Genomic DNA, 25,480 nt, shown 5'->3' on the forward strand with positions numbered 1-25,480 from the left:
GAAATATAGTTCTGGCTTAAGATGAGCTGCCTTTTCAGCTGGTTTGTCATGTTACCTGGCATTCCTGAGCTGTGTGCAGATGGTTAGAGCTGGTTTTTGACCATTCGCAGCAAGACTTGTACAGGTCCACACTTCTCCAGCAAGCCCAGAAGGTTCTAGGTCTGCTTCCTTCCTTCTTTTAATTTTATATCAGACTCAGCTTCCTGCTTCTGACTGTGAACGCAAATGGTGGTTCGTGTCATTGCAACTTGTCAGTAGCATCTGCTTCCCACCCCAGTCTTGGTGATCTTTTTTGGACCTTTACGTAATACAATTTCTTTTTTGTTTTGTATTTTAGACAGTATTACTTGTACATACGTTTTCTGTAGCTTGTGATTTCGGGTCTCTGTAGAGATGCTGAGTGACACCTTTAGTCATGCTGATAGACCAGAAGAGAGATCCAAGAACCAGGAACACCGTTCCTTCATCCATTCCCCACTTCTCATTCCCAGCACTTGGGTCTGTGTTTCTCAGAAATAGTTTCTGAAGTATTTCTCTGTAACATGTAGGAGAGTAAGTTATGTTATCGCAGCAATACTCACTGGAGAGTGGCAAGTGGCACTAAAGCTTCCTCAGATTTTCTAAATCCTGCTTATTCAGAGAAGCAATGCAGCCCCCATGCAGACTGCTCTAGTTACCCTCATCTAAGTAGATGGGGAGATGAATCTCAGAACTAAAAATTAATAGCAGCTTAGGTACAAGTAACCTTGACTTTGTTACAGTGGTGTTCAGGCAGAACAAAATTCAAATCGGAAATGTAGAGTATCAAATACACACACACACAAACACACACACACGTGCGTGCACGCGTGCGCACACACACACACACACACACAGATATATATATCTGAGCCAATTTCACAAGGCTGAAAGCAATTATGAGCCAGATCATTTGGGAGAAAGAACTTAAAAAAAAAAAAAAAGTGAGGCATAATTAGGAGTTTTTAAAGAACATTTCACTGGATACCAAAAAATCACAGTCAAAAGGAAAGTTGCATTGCTTAAAAATGTATTGATCTGGGTTAAGAGGAGACATGAGCTATTCACTCTTTCTCTGTTCAGATAGCGACAGAATGCCCAGGAACAAAAGAAAGTGAAGGGGGAATAAGCTGTATTGTGTTACCATTTTTTATACGCGTGTATGTATGTATATATGCAAATATATATATAATAATAAAGCAATTGACAAGTACCGAGTAGAAATCGAAAGCTGCAATAGGTAGATAATTGATAACAGAAATGTGGTCGTGTAGGGCCAGCTAGAATCACGGATAGATGCTCCCTCTGCCATTTAGCCTTGTGCCAGAACTCCGCAGACAAACATCCGCTGCGAGTGATTAATTATGAGCAGCCCTCGAAGTGACCCTTCTGGCTTTGTGGGAAGCATTCCAGCTCCTGGCGTTCCCAGACTTGCTCCGGTTGCAGCCACACAAAGGGTTCGTTTCACCGCGTTATTTGGGTTCATTGCGCGTGGGGAAGTAGCGCACCTTGTGCTGACCGGCTTCCTCGGCTCGTGGTTCGTACCGGTCACATTTACGGAAGAAAGTAAACGCGGTCTAGCGTAGTTGCGCTCTTGATTAAAAACTTAGAAGCAAAGTTACCAGTTGGATGAGAATACCAGCAAACCGCAGCTGTCAGGTAGAGTTACCCACCTAGTTCCTCCGCAGGGACGTCAGTGCCTCGGCTGATGCGAGGAAGGCTGGCACTGCGCACCGTACCGGCGAGCTGCTTAGGTTTGGGGACCTCTGCCCGAATCTGTCGTCTTTACTCCTTTTCCCCAAGAGAGAAGGACAGGTCTCTCTCCTCCTCTCCCATAGCTGCTTTATTTAAAACAACCCTTGCATCTTGGTTCCTTCTTCCAACGCAGATTCAGATGTTGAGCTCATAATAATTCCTGCGTTTCTCTTGTTTTTTTCCCTGCTCTGATCTCTGAGGTACAATGTGAAAATGCAGCAGGGTCTCCTTCCCTTCCACGAGATCTGTTCTGTTTGCACTTCGGTTGTGCTCCCTGCTCGATTTGCTTCTAGCTGAAATGGCTGCCTTGTCCGCAGCATCTTGGATGTTGTTATAATATTTTTTAGGTCATGAATCATGAGAATAGTCACTGTTCATACGTCTTATCAAGCTCCTAATCACTAACTTCTACGTTTCCATGGGGACTCTGCATAACATACAAATATAAGTGATGGATTTAGTATTTGAAGCTCATTTTCCAGCTCACCTTCCCCTCTCTTTGCTAGTTTCAGGAGCCTTAAATTACCATGGCTGCACAAGGGGATACGGAAAAAGGTAACCAGCAGAATTAAAGGCAGTGAAAGATTTTTCGAGTTTATTAGGAGCTAAGGAATCCTAAAAAAAAGCATCGATTCATCGCTATATGGAAATCATAGAATGATTAATAAAGAATTAAAAAACAAGGAGTGTTCAGTAAATACCTCTGTTTGATATTTGAGAAAAGGCAAGATGGTATATCTTATCACAGAATGATGATGAATTCTTCACATTCCAACTGTAATTAGGAAGCATATTAAACAGCAGGTAGGAAATTTAGACGTATTCAAATCAGCAAGTCTGAATAACTTAATTCAGGAATTTTAGAAGATCTGGTCAAGGTCTTTCTCAGCTGTTCATGGCGACTCTCAGTTTTGGAGTGGGGAGAAATTCCAGAGGGCTTGAATTCCAGGGTTTCTGAGGTCCACCGTATGAGAATGAAAGTGATGATAGGTTGTAAAAGGTTCGGAGAACAGCTGTAAGAACAATTAAATGGTTGTAAAATACACCTTATAGTAAAAGATTCAAGGAGCTCAATTTGTTTAGTTTATCAAAGAAAAGATTAGGAGATTATTTCAACACCATCTGTAAGTACCTACATGAGAACAGAAATTTGGTAATAGAGGGCTATTTATCAGACAAAAATACAGCAAGATCCAATGGCTAATAGTTGAAGCAAGACAATTCAGGCTGGAAGTAAGGTGCAGATTTTAACAGTGAGAGTGATTAACCATTGGAACAACTTATCAGAATTGCTGTGATTTCTCCGTCACTGGCAATACCATAATCAAGATTAGAAGATTTTCTAAAAGATATGTTGTAGTTCAGACAGGAATAAATTAGCGGGAGTCCTATGATGTAATTTTATGTTATGCAGCGAAGGTCAGAGAGTCACAGGGCTCCTTCTGGCTGTGAGCCTGCGTCTCCTGTCCGGAGTTGCGCCGTTCTGGCTGGGTTCTCCTGCTATCCCCGTAGCTCGAGTCACCCTTTCCTGGCGATGAGGCTGCACTGTGAGCGGATAAAGCACGCTCCAGCGGGCTCGGCTCGCTCTCCACGGGAATGCGATTCAGCCCGAGCTCAGGCTGAAGAAGGAGCAGGTGGTTGCGGCTCTCTGCAGTTTCCCTGCGGTTCGAGCGCTCCTGGTTTCAGAGGATCTTAGGGGCAGCCCTCAACGGCAGTGCCTGTGTGCAGGCTGCTCTCTTTTGCTGCCTTCCTGCTGGGTCCACGTATAGTCAGCCACCATGTGAACTGGAGGTGGCTTGTGTGTGTCAGTTTGACGTCTCACCGGTAGAGAAACGTGCCCGTGATCGCTGGCCTGGGAGATGAGAGTACGAAACGATAACCCCCATCATGGTCAGCTCTTCCTCTCCTGCTGGAGGCACCTTGATTTTTCGGTCCTCAAAGAGATGTCTGGACTATGCAGAGCTGTTTCTCCTTGTGGGGTTGGTACCTGGCCACATATTAGCTTTGGTAATAGCTAGGGTGTTGCATAATCACTTATCCAAGTGCGTTTGCCCGAAAATTTGTTCTCCAAATGCAGCGCTAAGAAAGGAGGGAGGTTTCCGCCGTGTCAGAGCATCTGCGAAGCCCAGTGAAAGGCAGTGGCTCCCACTGTGCGCAAGCTGGCAGGTCCTGATGGCCTTGCTCGGATGCAGGGCTGGGAAACCTCCGTTGCCTGCAGTTTATATCAGTGATTTCACACAGATATTCACTGTTGACAGGACTGGGAAGGGCATCTGCCATCTCTGAGCCTGCCCCACCGTGCCTGCAGGGTTGTGTAGGTGCTTGGTGTTGTTGCCTTCTCCCAGGAAGAACTTGCTGTTGATGTCTTTCAAACGGCATGTCTCCATCCCTAGTACTTCCGGCTGATAAACCCTAGCTGGCATATTTTGGGCTCATTCCTGGTAGGAATTGTTTGAGAGGAAGGAACCGCATATATTTCAACGAAACAGCGTGCAGTGCTTTGTTCACAAAACCGACCTGATATAGTCGCCACGGAGTCTGGCCCTTTGCTTGGTGGGGGCGGCTTTCAGAAAGGCAGCTGTGGGATACTCCCAGGACATCCCATTCCTGTGCTCATGGCAGCCGATCGCTCATTGATGAAGAGGGGTGAATTATGTCTTTACCAGCAGGGGTTTTGCAGGCAGTTCAGCTTAACCAGGCTATTGGCTTTCACTTTCCCCCAAGAACCAGTTGGTCCCTAGGAAGTGAAGAGTTTCCCACCGGCTGGAGGTGGATATCCTTCCAGCCCGTTGCTTGTGCTGTCCGGAAGCCGTGCTTTGGAGTCCGGAGCTGCCGTGACTGCCTCACTCGCGCTTCTTTTGGGGAGGCTTTTGAGATGTGGTTTGGCTGCACGTACCAACAGAATGCTTTGGAATCTGTACACTAACGTGAGTTTAAGTAACTGTAGTTTTTAATGGAAATAAATGTTTAGCGGTTGGCAACAAATACCTTAAAATGCATGGTAGCTGCAATGCCGGCATGGTAGCTGCCGGCTCTTTGGGATATGGTTAGGCAGATAGTTAGCGGCACTAGTCTGTAGTGTGCTAACTGTGTGTGCTATTAGCCTGTCGTAGTACACAAGCAAATAGGGTTTCCCTGGTATCAGGGTGACCTCAGTGGGGATCCCCATTGCCATGTCCACCATCCAGCCTACAGTCTTTGCTGCAAAGTAGCTGCTTCCACATGCCTGGAGAGAGTATGCCTCCTCCTATGCCGGAGCAAAGCCTGGCACTTAAAAAAACGACCTGTGCTGCCCCAGGCCCACCGAACAAGGTGGGTCCCCAAACTGGTGTCCAGCTTGTGCCACTTTAAAGTTTAGAATGCCCCAGCCCCCAGAAACGAACCCAGTTTGCTCCGCAATGTCGGGGCTCGTAGCAGCCGCCCGTCACCCAGCACGTCTCGCCCAAGAGGGAGCGCTGAGATGGGGCAGACCCTCAGTGACTGCTCCAGAAACACAGCTGCAAGTCACTGTCTGACCATGTCCTTAGACCTTGCCTCCTGGCCGTGCCTCCACGACCTTGGGGAAGTAACAGGAGTGGGGATGGAGTGGGGTGGGGGGGTTTAAACTCTGACCCTGTGAAAGCCTTTATGCAAAGGATTGATTATGGAGAAGATTAATCTTGAGGGTTCCCAGGCTCTAGGTCCTGGGAGGGGTCATTTACAGGTTGTAATAGACATTTTTAGCGTCCTGCTGGAGGCATCCGTGTTTTGGTTATTCTTTTTAGGTTCCTGTATGGGGGGTCATCACTGTAGAACCAGAGCATCTTCTGCCAGTGCATTAGGCAGTGTGACTAAATGTGTCACGTGTGGCTTTTCCTCACGCTCTCCCCGGAATGAATCATGCACTGAAGAACCTTGTTTCAGTCAGGTTTTAGAGTTTGCCTAGAATTTTTTGTATTGACACACTGCTCTGTATTTAGGAGAGATGAGATGGAACAAAGCTACGTCCCTCGTGCTTGGAGTGGAGAGTGGTGGGTTCTGTGACAAACATCAGTTCCTAGAGGTCTGTGCTCCTGTCGTGGCAGCCCAGGAAAGCTGGGTAATCTGCGGTTTTGTTGTGCTAGAGAAGCGTAAGCGTTGATTAGGACTGTGTCAGTTATGACTGTTCTTGATCCTGGATCTATAAAGAATCCCTTAGATATTCCGGACCTAGGGTTTGAAATTCCTTGAAAGGCCTTAAACTTGGCTAGTTCCTCTACAAGAAGTCAGCATAGAGCACAGAGGGCGGGTTTGAGATGCCTCCGGCAGTTTGTGTTTCTGGGAGGTATAAAAACATACCAGCAGTCCTGACTGAGACAGGCTAAGCACCCAGTTAGCCTCCTGTCTTTTCTCCAGGAAGGGCCAAAAAACAGATGCCGTCACTGCATCACTCTGTGCTGCTGGTCACTTCATACCCGGATAAGCAGTGCGTTGGGATAATCCGGCTGAGAAGTGATGGAAGTGTGAACAACTGAGGCCAAGTTGTATCCGCCAGATGAGGCCAAGTCTACTTGTTCAGGCAAAAACGATGACCCATCCGTGACTAATTGTGCTGTGCCGGAACGCAGCATCAGTGAAGAAACTGAGACTGAGGCTAACCCTAGACAACAGTGATGGGTTCATTAGTTTTGGCCTTCAGATTTTGCTGTAGCAACGAACTTTCCAAAGCGTTTCCTCTACCGGCCTCACTTCTGCCTTGCTCCGGTTCAGATAATCTTGTCCAGCCAAGCCATCCTGATTGCGGTAACGTCGCTGATGTGGTGAAGCACAGGCAGAGCAGTGTTCGTCTGCCAGCTGACCGGTTGTCCTGTCGGCCACCCTTTAATGCTGAATAAATCCAGCAGGAAAGAACTGTTCCCTTTGAGTTATCAGCAGGGAGGGGGTCTAACGAGGTGAAGACGTTTTTACGTTGCGGTCTGCTGGGTGCACTGGTCAAGGGAGGATGAACCTTCGTGACCCCATCCCCTTTCTCAGGTGGAAGCGGCAGTGTTCCTTGGCTGACAGCGTCAAACGTAGCGAAGAGGTTAGACTAGACGGTAATCACTGATGTCTGTCCTGCGTCTGTCGGTGCACGGAGCGTATCCCTCTGTGCAGCTGACGCGGTTTCTCTTCCATGTCCTGGCCAGAAGGCAGACGCCGGGCCTCACCGTGCACAGCTCGGAAGGGGGTGGCTGGATGCTGGTGGTAGGAGGTAGAGCTGATGTGCACAGCCTTGATTTCTTCATTGCTGCTCGGATTATAGCATGTTCAAGGAAGAGAAGGAATATTCCTTTCCTGAATGGGCTGTGGATATTTCTGTATTGCTCCTATTTAAAAAAATGTGTCGCTTAGCAGATCCATTCACTTTGTGTTATTACTGGCGGTCTCTGTTAGCAGCATGCGGGACGTGTGCGGTTAGGGTTGGTAGGAATGGAAAGCCACCTTTGCTTTTTTGTACCTATTCCCCCTTGAACTAATTTTTTTAAGGTGCTAGGTTGTGCATGAGGTTCTAGGTGAGGTATCATCCCAGCTTTGTGCAGAAAGTGTGCATGCTTCCCAGTTTTGCAAGGCATACCTCGCCTTGCACATTTGGGATCACGTTTGGGATCACGTTTGGCTTTTCAGCCGTATTGGTGCTGTGGCTCAGAGAGGGAGGTAGTATTTTCCATGCAGCCTTTTGTTTATCTTTCGCTTTGCTTTCCTAACTTAAAGGGAACATATCAAGTAAGGGTTGGTGCTGTCACTTCCAGAGGGATGTGATTTCTGAGGGCTCTTGCCTTGTGGGGACCACCTCGCGGGTCCCTGGGACAAGGCAGAGGTGGGCAGCCGCGAGGGCAGTAAGCCGGGAGAGCAGCAGAGCTGCGAGGACATTTCTCTGCAGCCAGGCGAGTCCGGTGTAACGTTAAGGAAGCTCCCGGAGGGACTGTAAAGGCTGGTTGAAGCCATTCCTGGCTTGCCCTGGCAGCATGGTCTGCTGCCACGGTGGCCGGCGGCGAGGTGACCCATGGTGGAGCAAGGCTCCAGCTCCGGACCTAGCAATCGCAGCGCATGGGGCAAAGCTGCTGCGTGTCCTCCTCATCCTTCGTTTCCCTCGTTTCGGGCACGTGCCTGAAGGCTGGGAGCGCTCCTGCCACCGCCGGGTGGGAGGCGGAAGAGGGGGTTTGGGCACCGTGCGGCTCTGCAGGGTTTCCTCTCTGCTGGAGGAGCCTCTCCCAGGCCATCGCGTTCCCGCTGCTCGCCCCTCTCCGGGTGGTGGAGGCACTCGCACGGGACGGCAGGCCCCACCGGAGCGCGCGGGCAGCCCGTTGTGCCGGCGGCACCGTCCCCGGACGCGGCTCTGCCCCATCCCGGGAGAGCAGCATCGTCCCTGCTCCGAAGGCAGCCGGCTCCCTCCCACAAGGAGGCGAGAGGAGATGGATGCGGCAGTCAGGAGCGGAGCGCCAGCTAATTACCCTTCCGAGTGTGTCTTGTAAATTAAGGGCTAATTAGAGGCAAAGTCAGTGTCATGGTTTTACACGTGTTTCTGTGGCGCTGAACAAGGGGGAGGGAGGGGGAAGCGTGCAGCAGCCCGTCTCCCTGCAGACAAGCCCGCGATTCCCGGTGCCTGTCCGTACCCGGATAGGGGACGTGGTGGTGCTGGGCAGCAGGGGATGCGGATGCGGATGTGGATGGGGACGGGCCTGGGCCAGGGCAGGGGGACGTGGCGGTGCTGGGCAGCAGGGGATGGGGATGGGGATGGAGATGGGGATGGGACCGGGCCAGGGCAGGGGGACGTGGCGGTGCCAGGCAGCAGGGGATGGGAATGGGACCGGGCTGGGGCAGGGGGACGTGGCGGTGCTGGGCAGCAGGGGATGGGGATGGGGATGGAGATGGGAATGGGACCGGGCTGGGGCAGGGGGACGTGGCGGTGCCGGGGACGGGACCAGGCAGGGGCAGGGGGACGTGGCGGTGCCGGAGATGGGACCAGGCTGGGGCAGCGGCCCCATGAGTGCCGATCCCACCGTGTGCACGGTGCGGCAGGCAGGACGGGCGGACAGGGCTCGCGGACGGTGCTCTGCGCAGCGGCGGCAGAGGAAGGTGGGTTTTGGCCCCGGCGGGTGCTCTGGTGAGGACCAGGGCTCTGTTCCTTACGGAAGGCCCAGACACGAGGCACTGGGGGGCAAAACGAGCCTGGTTTTGTGCAGTGGAGATGCAGTCAGATGAGCTGTGCTGGCCGTAGCAGATCCAAGCGAGGACCTGCTCATGTAGGTGCTCATCTGAGCTCCGGCTAGCCTGCTCCTCGGCAAGGATCCCGTTCGAATGCCGGTGCTGGGGGAGAAGCGTCTGCGCTCGTCTTCAGCCCGGCTCGCTGAGCAGCCGCAGGCAGTCGGCCGGAGGGCAGGGGCTGGGGCAGGCTGCGGCGCCGGTCTCGCCAGCTGGACACGCCGCCGCGGAGCAGCTCCCGGCCCTGCGCCGTCCTCGGCCAGACAGGCAGGTGCAGGAGTCCCAGCTCGACGTCCGCGCCTCAGGGCGCAGCGCGAGGAAGCGCAGCTCCGGCCTGGGGGACGGGCTGCTTCGCTCCCGTTCCCGTCTCTTCCCCGGGGCCCTTGTGGCGGCGGCAGCAGCGGCTGGGACCGAATGCCGACGGGAGAGCGCAGGGAAGTGCTTGTAGTGGGCAGATGTGGACTAATCCCTCTAGGGCAGCCTGCTCCTCCTCAACAGATTGCCTGCAGCCTTGAGCAGCAAGATTTTCACTCCCTCTCAAGGCTGCTATGTTTGCTGTTCTGAAAATTTTGGATATTCCTGTAATTCAGCAACACCTGACCCATTTTGAGTCTCTTAATGATCTTGCCCTCCTTGGCTGCCCCAAAACCGTTCCTCTTTAGGGGTTCCAGCTCCTGGGCGGCAGCTCACGGGGTTTCCAGGCAGGGGAGGAGGCATCTCCCCCTCGATCCCCACCTCAGACCTCTGCTCCCCTGCTTGTCCCTTCCGCGTTCTCCATCTCATTCTCCATTCGCTTTTAGTGCCTCCGACACGTCTGTGGTTCTTGCTAGGGACACGCAAGCAGTAAAGATAAGGAGTGAAGATGGGCGCGTGGATTATGGGGTGGCTTTATGTTTGTCCAGGTGTCTCGAGGCCGTGGGGAGGGTTGTGAGCAGACCGTGAGCTCCAGCTCCGAAGCCTGGTGGAGGGGGGAGCTGTGCATCAGGATGCCGATCTGGGATGTAACGAGGGGGCGGTTTGTCGGGGGAGGCCAGCTGGGAGGCGATGGGGACAGTGCGTGCAGGTCCATGCCTGGCCGGGACGTGACATGAGCTCTGTGCGTGTGTGTGTGTGCGATGGAAGTCCCGCTGAAGGCTCTTTGCTCAGGCAGCACGTTCGGGGGTGACGGGCTGGCACCCCGCGGGCGAGGAGAGCCAGGATAGCACCTGCCCTGCTGCAGGGTCACCCAGGCGCTTGTCACAGCAGGCGCAGGGCAGCTCTTCCTTGCCCCGCTGTGCTTCGGAGCAGCAGTCGGCATGCGCTGAGTTGGCGGCTCTCTTGCAGGTGCCCCCCATTCGACCAGCAGCACCTCGCTGCACTCGGAGCGCTCCATCAGCGGCATCAACCTGGTGGGCTTCAGCTCCAAGCCGGACGGCATGCACCAGCGCTCCTACTCCGTCTCCAGCGCGGACCAGTGGAACGAGGCCGTGGCCATCCCCGGCGGCTGCCCCAACCCCGGTGAGTAGCTCTGACCCGGCGGCTCCCAGCTGCCGCGGGGGGAGGTTGGTTTTGGCGATGGGGAGGCTGTCCTGAGCGCTGCTCCCGCGGCGGTGACAGCCTGGAGTCGGTTCGGGCTCTCGTTGGGACTGTCCGCTTTTGGGAGGGTCGGCTCTCCGGGATGGGGAGGGATGCACACACGGAAGCACTGCTGCCAGCCGTGGGAGCAGCCTTCCCCAGCCGAGGGATGCTCCGACCTCTCCTCCGCCTGCCCACATGCAGCTCGCTGGTTAAGGAATAACCGGCGCTTTCTCCCATCTCTGCTCCTCATCGGCACCCCCATCCCCCAGATTTTGGGACAGTTGAACGAATAGGAGTAATTCCTGTCTCCTGTGCACACACCGACAGCGTCCCACCCCCTCCCCCCACGCTCGCTCGCTCTCGGTGATGTTTCAGGACAGTTGAGTGAATTAAAATAATTCATACATTTCCCAACGTAGCCACTTTGCCGAATTGGAAAATAAATGCTTTTGTGCTGCATTCATCACTCCTTCGTTCCTGGCTCTGCCGCCGCACTAAAAAAGCAGTTAAATGCACATCAAGAGTGGAGGAGCCATTTCCATGCCTGCTCGCCCCTTGTAGTTCTCATTAGCGCGGCAGCCGCCCCCCCGCTCGGTCCCAGGGGCTTTCGCAGTTTAAAGAGAGCCTCTTTATGATCATTACCGGAGTCCGACTGTGCGGGCGCCATTTGCAGCTGAGGAGGCTCCTCATTTGTAACTGTGAAAAACTATCAATTTCAGCGCGCCTGATGCAGCGGCTCCATCATTGGCCCCATCAGCTCCCTGCTGGAAGCGAATTAATCAGACTGTTACTGCTGATGGGGCAGCGCAGGCGACGGGAGCGGAAGGGCGCAGCTCTGAGCATTAATGTGCCGGCAGCCCTCGCCCCCGCCCCTCCGCGCGGACACGGACACGGGGGCAGCGGGGCCGGCACCGCTCCTCCGGCGCCGGCAGAAACGGGGCGCCGGAGCGTCCTCCGCGCGGTGCGGCCGCTGCGCACGCTGCCCCCCGTGCACGCGCGCTCGGGCGCTGGTGCCGGCTGCGCGCCCATCCGTCCGTCCGGGCGCGCGGGATGCGGTTCACCCCTCCGGAGAGGGGCCCTTGGCAGCTCTTTCCCGCGGCCCTGCTGCAGAGGCCGGGTGTCTGGGGCGGCCGGGCCTTGAGCTTCGCCTGCCCCGGCACTGTCCCGAGCGGCGCGGCGAGCGCGCCGGCCTCTCCGCTCCCGCTCCGCGCGAGGAAGCCTTCTGTGCTTGCTGCCACCCAAAGCAATCTACCTATTTCATGCAAAGTAACCCAGAGATTGATACAAATAGGAAGTGAGATGCTGCCGCTTCTCCCGGTGACACGGAGGGGGTGAGATGTCGACGCGGTGCTAATTGTATGTCTCAAGCTCCGGTAGCTGCCTGCCGGCTCCCCGGGGAGCCCCGCTCCGCAGAGAGCCGCGCGCCGGCCCCGCAGCGCTGCGGCCGGGGCCGCCTGCCCTGCCGTTAGCCGGCCGGAGGCAGGCGGCCGGGCGGGTGCGCTGGGGGGTCTGCTGCTCCGGGGCAGCAGCCAGCTCGGCTTTCGGGGGGGGGTTCTGGAGCAGCGGCATAGCCGATCGCCCCGCTTATAGCTAGGCAGTCTGTCACTTGTGCTTTGGCAGAGAAAACGGCAATTTCCTTCCTCCCGGCATCTGTATCCCGTCCTCAGGACTGCGCGGGGCTGTTGAAGGAAAGGCTGGGGCTGGGGAGATCCCCCGGAGCCTTGGTCCTTGGGAGGGCGAGCAGAGAGCTCTCCCCGGGCGCCTTCCCGTTGGGTGGAGCAGCCCCACGCTGCGCTCTTAGATCCCGGCTCTCCGGGCCGAGTGTCTCGGCAGCGGGCGGGAGGAGCGGCTTCTTGGACTCACCAGGAACGGGGCTGCTGGGGCGAAAAGGCCGTGCTGCTCCCAAGGTACAGCCAGCCGGGCTGAGCAACGCCGCTGCTGCTCCGCTCCGGGGCCGGGTGGAGCCGAAGGGAGCGCGCCTGTACGCGCAGCTGAGCCACGCACCACGCTCCTCGCGTTCAGTTGTGCTGCTGCATCCATGCAGCCCGGATCCAACTTTTCTCCTCTGTGTTTCCAGCTGTAAACTGCAGGGCAGGGTGAGGAATATTTTTCTGCTTGGAGCCAAGTAGTTTTCTCGGATACTTGCAGGGATATGCAGAGGATGCAGGCTGACGTTAGAGCAGCTGGAGATGAGCTGTCTCCGTTGGTTGCACCTTGGAGAGGTGTGGGGCAAGCTGCATGGGTCTTGTAAACATGCTCCATCCAGCTCATTCTATGTTGGTCCTTTTGGGAGGACCACTGTGGCCCGCCTGGGAGGACCAAGGAGCTGCCCTTAACCTCAAGGGGGCTTTGAGGAAGGAACCAGGAGGCACCACATGTGTCTGTGGAAGGATTCCACCTCCAGGTTCCCATGGGGAGATGGGGACCTGGAAATCCTTGGATGGGTCAGAGGACCTCACCTCCGTGGTGCTGGGGAGAAGCAGGAAGAACGATCTATATCTGAAAAAGCCATATGTGATCTCATGGAGGGAGTGTGTTTCACAGTCTTCCCCGTCCCATCCCATCCCAGTCCCATCCCCATCCCGTTAGAGGCCCTGGAAGTCCCCAGACCCCGCTGCTGTGGCCTTCAGCCGCTGGGCAGTAGGAAGAGCAGGGATGTCGGTGAGCTCTGCTTGCGCAGAGCGGGAGGTGCTGGGCTCACCGCAGCCTGCCGGGGCCTCGGAGGAGCTGCAGAAGGACACGAACCCTCGCGCGCAGCCTGGAGGGGGGGCGGCGTGCAGGTGGGAGCGCCGATTCGCCCCAGGGACGTTGTGGCGAGCAGGTGGGCAGCAGAGGCAGGATGGAGGCACCATGTGTAGCCTCAGACCGGAAAAGATCAGGTCCCCTGCGACGTCCGGGCTGAGAGATGTGTGTTCCTCACACCTGCTCCAAACATAGTCCTGTTGGGTGATATTAGTAATTTATATATATAAAAATGGAGTCTAATTTTATTAGATTTATCTCTCCTAATTGTCAACTGTGAACTATTTCCCAGTGGATATGTAGCAGCAGAAAAATCCTGCCAGGATGTGTCAAATATAGTAGGAACCAGAGGAGGAAAAGCTCTGATACTGCATCCTCTCCCAGCTTTGACTAGGGGCGACACATCAGCTGTAATCTCAAACTTTCACGTGGGGCCGCTCCGCGTTGCTGGTGCAGCCCTCTCCGTCCCACTGCTGGGTGTTTATCTCGCTGGAGACGAGCCGTACCCCGGAGAGCCTGGTCTCACTGAACCGGGCTGGAAAGGGAGAGCAGAAGCTAGGCTGGGGAGGGAGACGGGGCTTGCCGAGTCCCTGGCAGTCCCCACTGTTAGCGGGTGCTGCCCTTGTTAGGCGCTGTGATTGCTTCCTTAATTTCAGGTGCTGCAGAACATGCAAATTGGAGGTTAGGAGCTGATGGGAGACGTGAGGTTCTTGCAAAGAGGACGGGGAGCTGCCCCGGACGGCAGTGCCGTGGGTGCTGAGTCACCGTACGTGTCCTGCGGGTGGGTGGACACGGGAGAGGCAGGAGCGCATTTCGGAGAGGGTTAACAGTGCGGCGAGGGCTCCTGCGCCTCGTTGCCTTCCCCGGAGTCTGCATTTTTATGCTGATTGGAAGCCTGCGCTGTGTGTGCTGCTGAAATTGAATGTCAGGCTTTTGATTTTGTTGCTGGTCTCTAATGAAATTTGACATTTAATGGTGAGTGCAGCGGCAGCGTGTGTGTGTGTGATCGGAGCTTGATTAGCGCGCTCTAATTGACAGTAATTAGGCAGCTCCCTGATTGTTTCTAATTCTGCTATTAATTGTAAGGAACAGTATGATTGAGGATAAATTTGGTGCGTTGCTGCTGGGGATGCAGCTTCTTCAGCTCCGTATCGGAAGCCTATTGAGACCATCACGCTTAGGTTCCTAAGTGCGGCAACCCCCGTCACCTCGCCTGGCGGAGCGGTGCTGGGAGGGAGCGATGCGCCCGCAGCGGGGACGCGGGTCCCGGCAGGACCCCCGAGGGCCCGGGAGCGGTTCCTTGCAGACCACGGGCCTCGCCGCCTGAGGACGGGGCCGCTGAGCAGCGCGCGGAGCCGCTCGCGGGGTTGGCGCGTCGGGCCGCCCCGTGCAACGCGCCTGCGCTTCGTCCCGGCCGCGTAGCCGGCGGCGCTGTCTCTGCGCGGTCGTCGCAGTGCCGTGGTGTCGGGGCTGCCCCTGCGTAAGGAGCCTCCCGGCCTGGAGCTGGACGGGGCGTTGGAGCTGCCCCGTGGGATGGGGCTGGACGTGGAGGCTGTCCTGTCCGGCAGGGCCGCGCGGTGCTGAGCGCGGTGGGGCGCTGGCGCTGTCTCTGGTTGCCTTTGGAAAGAGCAGATTCTCCTTGTCTGTGTGTACATTACTTTCTTTATCCTTGTTTCTAGCTAACGGCACTGCCGATTCTCTCAGCTCCAGCCCAAACATTTCCAACGCTGCCAGCCCGAAGCTGGAACCACCTCCGTCGCCGCATGCAAACAGGAAGAAACATCGCAGGAAAAAGAGCACAGGGACAACTCGGCCCGACGGCCCCAGCGCAGCAGCAGAAGGTAGGAAAGGGCCGCTCCTCGGCGGGCAGCTCCGCCTGAGCCAGGGCGCTGGGAGCCCAGGAGTCCCGCTAGGGTGGCGTCCCGGGGACTCTGAGAGCTCCTTTGTGAAGCTGGCTTGGGCTGAGGCAGAAACAAACAACCGGCCCATCTTGATTTGCCCTTGATTTCTCACCTGCAGTGGAAGCAGGACTGCCATCATGCCTGTGACTGCATCTACCATTAGTGGTGATAATTAATAACTCTATTAGAAGAGCTGACAGCATACCGTATAGCTAAGGTTGCCAAACACTTCCTACCATAAGAACCTATTTTTGTTTGCTTGTAAGTGTGACAGACTTTCATAATTTAAAATTCTTATACTGGGCATCTGCCTCAAGCTGGGGGGGTTTCGGAAAAGTTCGTCCAAGCCAGTTGAAGAAATATACGTTGTTTTGCCTATGCTAAATGTCCTCATGGTTTTCCTGTTGAGAAATTCTGGTGTCTCTGTGATTTTGGAAAATGGACCTGAAGCTCGGCAGGGAGCTTGCAGAGCATAGGGAGGCATGTTTTGCAGCCCCTTTGAAAATCCATCCAAATGTGTCCGGGTAGAGATTAACTTGGCAACCACATCCTCCGAAGCCTGCATCTATGGTCATCCTCTGTAGATAAAGGGATCCTCAGTCTGTAAGAATTTGGCTTTACCCTAGGTCATCCTGCCCCATAGCACTCGATAAGCTTTTGTAGTAAACCAAAATAAAGTTCTAACTGAGATGGCTAAAGGCAGGGGGAGAGGGCGAAGTACAGGTGTTTGTTTGAAACAAAAGGCTACTGTAAAACAAAACGGAAAATGCAGTCTGGCCTGTACTGGACAAAACACACTGTAGCTGCCCTGGCATCTTGCTCCAAATTACAGGTCAGCCTGTAGACCAGTGGCCCAGGTTGTCCGTGGTATAGCAACTTGTCTTCAGTTCTCTCTCTTACAATCGTCATGGTGATGATCTGCATTGGAGTTTGACAACTCTGTTGTAGGTGATCTTCACCTGAAAACCACTGATTCTAGGAAAGACTTCCCCTTTGCAGTGGCTGATTCAGACATCTTGAGCATCACTTGAGTCTTTAATATGCCCTAGATTTCTCGCATAAAGCAAAAAGTATTGATTGTACTTACATCTTGTTAAACTGATATGTTCTTAGCTCAGATAAAAGCAGCATGTTGACTCTTTGGACACATTACTGCCCTTTTCACATCTACTCTCAGTTTGCAGTTTCTGGATCTTGATAGATAGGAATGCGTTCTCAGTCCCGTGCTTTGACAAAGAGAGAGACCTGTGTTCTTTATGTATCTGAAAAGAGGAATACCAAAGACTAGAATGACTTTACACCTGCACGTGGGACTAAGAGAGTGTGTACTAAAATCGTGTAACTAACAGAGAGCTTGGAAATACTGGAGAGAGTTCAAAAGAAGGTCCCAAAATTGATTCAGTGCTGATGAACACATTTATGACATGGACATTAAGGTATTCAGCTTACCAGAATGAAGACTGAGAAGTGAAAGACCGGTGTTATCAGTACTTACAGAAAAAGAAATCTGGTCCTGCAGGACCATTCAGCATAGCTGATAAGGGCCTGAGAAGGTGCAGAGGCTGGAGTCTGAAGCTGCACAAAATTGAATACAATTTCTTAGTGGAGAAGGTAATTAAAAATGGAAACGCTTTTACGAGGCAAGGGAGAGGACTAACCACTGCTCGAAGTGTTAAAATTAAATGAGTTACTTTTCTGCAAGGCGTGTTTGACCCAGCCGCTGGCAGAATTCCCTGGCCTCTGCACGCAGGTCATCAGAGCAGCTTGTTGTAGCCTTCCTTCTTGGCTGCCCGGTCCTGACTCTTTGAGCCATCCCAGCTTTCCTGTCATCTCATAGGGATTTTTTTCAAATATGTGCTCATTCTTGCTGCCCGTCCCTGTTTGGCAGTATCCTTGGGAGGTGGAGCAACTGAGGCTGCGCGGTGTCCGTATGGCGCCACACGATGTGTCTGAGGCATCGGAATATTTTCTGTTATTCCCTGCCACGGTGTTTTGCTGAGGTCTTGTGCTACGTGCAGTGATAGCCAGGCCCTTTCTTGGGTTGATATAGTTAATTTAGAACCGTGTCAGGTGCTGGAGTAATGTAATTTTTTCCTACAATGTGCATTACTTCGCATTTATCAACATGGAACTTCATTTGCCAGTGAAGTGTCAGTTACCAAACTTCATTTGTCACCGCACGGAACTTGCGCACAATTGCTCCTCCTGGCTGCCAGAAGCCTCTAGCACCAGAACTGAGAGCAGGAAAAACGTCTCCCCCGTTATCTTCAGTTACCGCTACTGCTGGGAAACGTGGCAGTCGGTTGCTTAACCCGCTGCAGTGCAGGGTGGGGGGAGAACGGCAAGGATACGGCTGTGAGGGGTTACCAGGACCAGGCGGAGACAGGAGGGGCACTGTGGGGCAGATATAGGGCAGTTATGATCTGTCATCACATGAGCCGTCCTCCCTCTGTACCTCCAGCTTGAATTTAGTCTTTCCAAGTCCTCATATCCTTCCGCAGGCAGCAAATAGGTGCAATGTCCCCCTGGCTGAATGCCGCAGTTGGCAAGCGGAGATGGTGAGAACCTCCTGCTCCCAGGTGCACGCTGGATCAGAATGGCCCCATGCAGTGTCTCACACATGTAGTACGGGGTGGTGGGTTTTCAGGCTTCCCAGCTGGCTTTTTAAAAACTTACTCTTGTATTTATTTTTGCTGTAATCTACTGTATTAGAAAACCGAGCAGATTGCGAAGTCGGGCTTGCAAAGGCTAGGTCGGTGCTGTCAGCCTCACAGGCCTCCCTGGATCATCCCGTCCTGGGGAGGGCTGTGCACGGTAGAGGCCCAGAGCAGCTGTGGTGGCACCCTGCAAGCTGCACCTTCCCCTGGGTGCTAGAGGCTGTTTGTGGAAGTCGGGCACTGCTTCTGGGGGGAAACGGCACTTAGAGCTTCACATTTTGGTCCTGCTCTAGCCAGTCTGACACTTCAGTAGCAAAGAGCTGCATATCGTGTTTGTGAGGTCGGAGGGACGTCTGTCTGTTTGGGAAATCGCAGAATCACGGAATGGTTGAGGTTGGAAGGCACCTCTGGAGATCATCTAGTCCAAGCCCTTGCTCAAGCAGGGTCACCAAGAGCACATTGCCCAGGACCATGGCTTTTGAATGTCTCCAGGGATGGAGATCACACGTTCCTTTCAGGAGGGCAATCCCTGGCCCACCGTATGTTTGATGGGCACTGAGTCTCTCCCAGCCTGCGGCACCTCCACAGGGCTTTTTCTGAGAGTTGGGCCACTGGTTTGTCTGTGTGCTTGCCCCAGCACTGGACCTGCTCCTGGGAGCTGAGGAACCGTCCTGGCTGCACCTCAGGGCGCGGTGGCTTGTCACCTGGACCAGGCAGCCCAGGACGATGCGCAGGAGCGATCTGGGATTGATGTCTGAGCTGTCCGTTTCCTACAAAGTCGGGGCCAGCACTAGCAGTAAAACCTGACGGAGGGTAATGAGCCTCGGCGTGAGGTCCCATCCCGATGCCCTAATGGTCAGCAGCTGGTTCCAGCTGCGGATCAGGAGCTGAGCGTTGCGCCACGTCACGGTCACGGCTGATGGCTGAATATTGCTTATAAGTACGTCTGATTCTTCCTTGCATCTTCTTCTGCCGGCGGGAGCGCCGCAGCCGGGAGCGCGTCCCAGCCGCCGCGCGAGGCCGGCCGGGCGCCGTGTCACGAGCTCGGCTCCCGCTCGCCCCGGCGCAGCGCGGGGGCACGGAGGAGCCGCGGCTCGGCCGCCGGCCGCCCGCCTTGGGCATGGCCCAGGCTGAAGCCCGCGTGCGCAGGGCGCGCGCGTCTCAGGTTAGCATCCTGGGAAAGTTGGTGAGGTCTGGGGATAAATTGCCATCAGTTTATCTCATTTAGGAGGTAATCAGAGCCGGGGACGTGCGGAGCAATTGAATCTTAGTTGTTCTGAAGTATCATAAATCAAACGAGCTGTTGCTTTTTTACATGGTCGCATGTTAAAGAGAGCGCGGTGTCAGGCTGCTAGGGAGCATCCGCAAACTCCGGCAAGCATGGTGTTGGGCTGCTGGGGAACGTCACCGAGCCCGCGAGCGCAGCGCGGGGCTGTCAGCGAGCACCCGCAGACCGGCGGCGGCGGCGGCAGGCTGTCGGGGACGTCACGGCCTCGGGGAAGAGCCGCTTCGCCGGCGACGGGGCGGCAGCGGCAGCCCGCTAGGGAGCATCGGCAAAGTCTGCTCGCGATGGCAGCCCAGCGGGAGCGCTCCGGCCGGAGGTGCCCCTATCCCACCTCCGGCTGGCACGGGGCCTCTTCTGTGCCCCGGCCCTCCGGCTTCTGTGTCGGGGCAGGCAGGAGGGCGCCGGGGCCGCCGGGCGCGCGCGGCGGCGGGGAGCACCTTCGCGACGCTCCCTGCGCCAGCATCCCCACGGCTGCCAGAGCTCCGGGGATAATGAACTTCTCATGTGCTTAAAGAGTGATGCAGGGTGCATGGCGAGAAGCTGACAGCCCCTTAATGTGCTTCTCAGTGGCGGCCAAACGACACGGTTTTGTCTTTGTTTTTTAGTTTTAAAACCCACGGGAAATTGATGGCCAGTAAAGAGTTGTGTTGGGGCGATGCGCGTGATTAATGCCAACTGTCAGGGGCTGTCGGGAGGCCGATCTCGGCAGGCGGGAGCGCGGGGCTGAGCTGCGCTTACCAGATTGCTGGGGATTCCAGCTGCTGTCGCTCAGCTCCCGCCTGCCCCACGCAGCGCGTGTCACCCTGCATCCCTTCCGCCCAGCCTCTTAATTCAGCGCTAACAAGTCGCTCTTGCTCATTAGACCCCACGAGCTCCCCGCTCCGTCCAGACGGGAGGAAAGCAGCCCGTGTCTGGGCATCGCCACCCCAAGTCCTCCCGTCTCTCAGCGCTCCCCGGGGGAGCCCGGCTGCAGCTTTGTGTTACCCTCGGAGAGACCACGCACGCTCATCCCTAACCCCTCTGCTGCCTCTTACTGTGAGCCTCTGCATGCACACAGCAAGCGCGTGCTGGCAGTGCCCTCCCTCCCGCTGCCCCGGCGTGAACCCCCACAGTGTGTGCACCCACCTCGTGGACCCCCAGTGCCTCCCGGTCCCCCGCATTGCATGCACACACTGCACCCCGCACTGCATGCACACGCTGCACCCTGTACGGCCTCACCCCACAGCATGCACACCCACCTCATGGACCCCCAGTGCCTCCCAGTCCCCTGCACCGCATGCACACGCTGCACCCCGCACCGCATGCACACGCTGCACCCCGCACCGCATGCACACACTGCACCCCGTACAGCCTCACCCCGCAGCATGCACACCCACCTCATGGACCCCCAGTGCCTCCCAGTCCCCTGCACCGCATGCACACACTGCACCCCGTACGGCCTCACCCCGCAGCATGCACACCCACCTCGGGGACCCCCAGTGCCTCCCAGTCCCCCGTACCGCATGCACACGCTGCACCCCGTACCGCATGCACACACTGCACCCCGCACCGCATGCACACACTGCACCCCGTACGGCCTCACCCCACACCGCATGCACACACTGCACCCCGTACAGCCTCACCCCGCAGCATGCACACACAACCCTCCTCCCAGTCCCTTGCAGGACCCCGCTGTACATCGCAGCGTGCCCCCCCCGCCGTGTCCCTGAGGAGCGTCTCCCCTCCCGGACGCGCAGGCTCTGCTGCCCTTGCTCTCAGTCTGATCCACGCGTGTGCACGCACGCACACACGCGCGCGCCCCTTCAGTGCCCCGTTGTTCGGTTCAGTTTGCACATCTCCGCCAGCGTCACCGCGCAGAGCCCTCCCGGCCCCTTCCCTCCCGGCTCAGCGCGCCCCGGGGGCCGGGCAGGCGGGACGTGGGCGAGGGGATGCGCTGGCTCGGCTTGGGGCACGCCGGGGTCTCGGCGCGCCGGGTCTCCGCAGCGCTGTTCTTGCCGCGGCTCTCCTGGCGGCTCGTCGCTGCGGAGGGGGCCTGTCCCCGTTGCACTAATACAGGTTAGGAATATTGGGTTTAATGATCTGCAAAATGAGGAGGCAGCGAGCTGACATTTACGGATGGCGCTGCATCCTTCTCTTCCCGGGCGCCTGCTAATTTGTTGATATCCCAAACACCTCGTAATGATGTGGTACGGTGGCAGCTTGCAAACAAGCACCCTGAGGCCGGGGGGCTGCTAGCTGCCCCGCGCCTGGACACTCTTCGCACGCTCGGCAGCGAGAGCGCGAAGCTGCCCTGGGAGCGCGGGGTCCCTGCGCCCGGGCAGGACCTGCCTGCCCTCCCTGCCTGCCTGCCTGCCTGCCTACCCCCGCGCGCACGGAGAGCCCCCCCCTGCCTCCGCCTGCCTCCCCCCGTGTCCGCCCCACTCGTGGCGAGAGCGGGAGAAGGGATGGGGCAGGAGAGGGGCAGCGTCAAGGGAGGAACTGGATGGGACTTGGGACCCGGAGCAGAGGTGAAAGAGGAGACTCCTGCCCGGAGAGCAGGTCGTGACTGCAGTGCGAGATCCTGCTCCTCCTTCCCTGGAGCTGCTCTTGCCGGGAGGGATGGGGAGGCATCCCACACCGCATCGTGCACGCCGGGCAGGGGCTGCGTCCCCGTTTGCTCCGAGGAGGAGCTGGTTGGGGAGTTCTGCCCCGTGTCTCCTGCGCTGGCCTGGGAAACGGTCCGTGCCTGGGGAGAGCTCCGGCACGTCTCTGCCGCGCAGAGCTCTCTCCTTGTCCAGCCGTTGGGGCAGCGAGCGGTGCCCCGTCTCGTGCGCTGGCGTGGGGGGCTCTGCCCGGTGTCCTGCCCGCTGCGGAGAGGAGCGCAGCCCCACGCCCTGGCTGCTCGGAAAAGCGCCGTGCCATCGTGCCGGGTGAGGACCGTCACACCAGGTCTCCCACGCCGACTGGAGGAAGAGCTGCCGCCTCTTCCAGGTCCTCCCTGGAGGAGCTGCTCGGCATCGCCGCTGGCGCGGGAGCGGGGAAGCAGTGCGCCAGCGACCGCGGCTTGTGCTCCGAGGGGGCTGCCCCAACCCTTCGGGTCCCGCCGCGGGTATCGCCTTGGGGTTTCATCCCGCACCCCGGGGAGAAGCGGGCTGTCCATGAGGAAGGAGCTGGGGAAGTGCCATTTCCTTGACTCCCCGTTAAGGTCCCTGCGGTGGGATCTCCGGGCTGGGCTGTTCTGCGCTGATGCTGTTTGTAATCCGAGGCCCTTCACGGAGCAGGTCGGATCCTCGCACTCAGCTGTGTGCTGAGACTAAGCCGTTTTTAGCCACCCAGAAGCACCACTTCTGCTCGGAGCCGTGCTTCCTCCCACTGGGAGCGGAGAGGAGGACGCTGGCAAGCGCCGGCAGGGCAACTGCTCCTGGGATGCCACCGCTTCCCTTCCTCCCTGTGCTGCTCCTTCTTTCCCAACACCCGCTGCTGCTCCCGCAGGTGACAGGGCCACCGGCCCGTTGGGCATCTCAACGCTGCGTCACCTGTGGGCGGCTGAGCTCTGTCCCAGCCTGACTTCTTGGTGGAGCTTTTCCCTCACCCTCCTACTTTCATTTTGCGCTGATTCCTGGCTCTGGATGTGAGTGTCGCCGTTCCCTCAGCTCTCCCCCGGCTCTCTGGTGCTCGTCGCTGGCTCTGAGCAGATGCTCCCTGCCCAGGGCCACCAGCTTCCCCGTCCTGTGGCAGTAGGAGGCTAGGGAAGGGTGAGTCCGCGGGGGCTGATCACCTAGGTGCAGTCGCTGCAGGAGTCCTCCTCCAGCCCACGCAGCTTGGTGACTCGGCCGCTAATCGCGCCTGGGTGCCGCGTGGCCCTGGCCCGTCCTGGCGGCTGTGCAGTGCCCTCGCTAATTTTGCTCTCGTTTGGAGTCCTCATCGCTGGGCAGCGTTGGAGCTGGGTCACGGGGTTAACGCCCATTAGCAGAGCCGGCTCGCGCTGCGCTCTGCTCGGCAACTCTTCGCGGAGCTCAGTCTTTAAAACATCATCAAAAAATCATCAGGAGAGAGAGAGACAAGCGTGTTCGCTTCCACTGCCCACTAATTCTAATGGAGCTGGCCTAATGGACTCCCACCAGCACGTCTGCAGGCGGCCGCGGGGCCGGGGAGACGGGCCCTGGGTTCTGGCCCCGGGATAGCCCCTGCCTCTGCCCTGGGGCAGCCGGGAAGGGCTCCCCCGCTCCCGTAGGGATGGCCTCCTCCCAGACCTTAGCCCTGTCAAAGCGGAGTTCTTCCGTCCGCCCCAAGCACCCGGGAGATCTCCGGCTATGATCTGTGGATCTCAAGCTGTGATCCTGCAGCTCGCCGCTCTCCTGCCGTAGCCATGCTCCTCCGGAGCATCCAAAGAGGTCTGGCCTTGCAGTGCTCTCCTGAGTGGCTGCAGGGAGAGAAAGGTGGAGATTTTGCTTGCAAAAGAAGAAAAGTTGCCGTCCTTTGTTGGCTCTTCCCAGGCTCTGCCGAGAGCAACAGGCCCTTTGTTCCGAGTGAAACTGGAATTTGAGAGGCACAAAGGAGGAAAGGGAGTGGGAGTCCTGCAGCTTGCAAAGCCAGAGCTGGGGCTTTGGGTCTGCCTGGGGCCACGACCAGCGCTGAGGGCGGGAGCCCCAGGGCTCGGGGGTGTCCCTGAGCTAGGGCAGCACTCCTGCCGTGTGGGGACAGCCTGCCAGCGTGGGGCTGGAGCCCCGGAAAGCTTGTTGCTTCCCTGTGCTCAGCCGTGGGCAGCCCAGCAGGGACCCCAGCAGGAGGGGGGGGGGGCTGCCTGTCCCTGCTCCGCGAGCATCCTGAGCAGAGGGTTAGGAGACACACGGTGCCCCCAGCCCTGGGGCGGTCAGTGCTGCAGGGCCGGCGCTTGCAGCCCTGTCTCCCTGGGGAGCGTGCTGGCACGGGGAGGCTTGGCCTGAGGTTTCTGCCCGCACGTTTGGGTCTGGACCAGAGCGGGGAGGTGTACTGAGCAAGTGAGGGGGATGAACAGGGTTGGTGGGGACATGTGAGCCCGTGGCTGGCATCCTCGCGGTGTCCTGGGGGACTGTGCCAGCCTGCTGCTGCTGTTTTGGTGGCAGCAGAACCAGCCTGGCAGTGGGGAGCACCTGAAGAGCATCAGCCAGCACGTTGCCCCCAGGTCCCCGCGGCTGGCCTGGGGAGTGGGCTCTGCAGCACTCTCTGACAGTTAGCAGCCACAGGTGGCTCCAACCAGGGACGGGAGAGAGTTAAGGATAGCAGGGCCCTTTCTGTGAAATTGGGGTGCCCCAGGAGTGGCTTTGTTGATCACTGCTGCAAGTGTGGCCCTGTCCAAGTTCTTGGCACAGCAAATGCTCCCTCAAGTCCCCGGGCACTCACTGGCCCCCAGGAAGAAATGCCACTCTTTCCTTCCTGGCTATTAATGCTTAGCCTCAGGCAACGTATGATTGCAGTAATCGATCCTGCAGCTGTCAGCGGCCCGGATCCTCTCGTGGCTTCCTGCGTGGATGCAGCGGTAGAAGGAACTGTCACTAAACAGCTGGAGAGCTCAAGCCCCTGGACTGCAGCTCCCAGTCACAAGCTGGGATGCTGGAAGAGGTGGTGGCAGCTGAATCAGGCTGTTGTGTTCAGCCGCTTGCTTGTGAGTGGCCTGGAGCTGAGCAGGAGCTGGCATGATCCAGCTGAGTGCAGCGGTCATAAGGTCGTGTTGCCTGACTGCCTGCTGCCATCAGTGGTTGGGAGCTCCTTGCCCGTGTCCAGCGTGTGGCAATGCTCAGGAGGAGGCTGGTGCTGTCTGGCCAGGTAGGCAGAGGCTATTAGCCAGGCTATTGTCCGGTTACCTCTTCTCCTCATATCTGAAAGTTATATCAGCTCTGTATTTTCCCATTCTTTTTTTTTGAGCTGGCATCTGGTGTTCTTGGAGCAAGCATGTCTTTAGGGTGGGAGCTGCGTTAGCTGCAGGGAGCTCCCAAGAGGAGGGGTTGCTTGTCCTCTGTCTGGGAGCTGGAGGAAGGGGCAAGGTGTTGGGCAAGCTTGATTTCCCAGTTAGCCAAGTACATCACGGAGAGGGCAAGAGTCCCACAGCATGACTGCCAACACGCTGGAGTCTTGTCCTCCTCCTGGCATCCCAGAACCTCCAGCTCCTAGCGGGAGGAAGGGGATTGCAGATGTCTTTCCCCAGGAGAAGAGTCCCAAGCTGAATATAGGAAGAAATGAGTGAAACAGCTTCCCCTTCCTACCCAGGAAAGACAAGCCAGTTGGCACTTGCACCTGGAGAGCCCTTCACCCTGGAGTCATTTAATCCTCCTGAGCATCTGCTGGGCAACAGCTGGTACCAGGCCTTGCACTCCTGCACCAGCTCATTTCATCAGCGCTGATGATGT

The 25,480-nt window shown here is 56.9% G+C and overlaps 1 protein-coding gene across 2 annotated transcripts in view; it reads left to right on the forward strand.

Moving 5' to 3' along the window:
* Positions 1–25,480, forward strand: part of AGAP3 (ArfGAP with GTPase domain, ankyrin repeat and PH domain 3) — a 159,447-nt gene that overhangs the window by 128,136 nt on the left and 5,831 nt on the right. For both annotated transcript variants that reach the window (XM_067292137.1, XM_067292138.1), the window contains exons 12-13: positions 10,297–10,470; positions 14,952–15,113. In XM_067292137.1, the coding sequence (XP_067148238.1) occupies positions 10,297–10,470; positions 14,952–15,113 (336 nt within the window). The remainder of the gene's footprint in view (positions 1–10,296; positions 10,471–14,951; positions 15,114–25,480) is intronic.

This window comes from Apteryx mantelli, chromosome 2 (genome assembly GCF_036417845.1).
Source record: "Apteryx mantelli isolate bAptMan1 chromosome 2, bAptMan1.hap1, whole genome shotgun sequence".
In the NCBI taxonomy this organism is placed as follows: Eukaryota; Metazoa; Chordata; class Aves; order Apterygiformes; family Apterygidae; genus Apteryx; species Apteryx mantelli.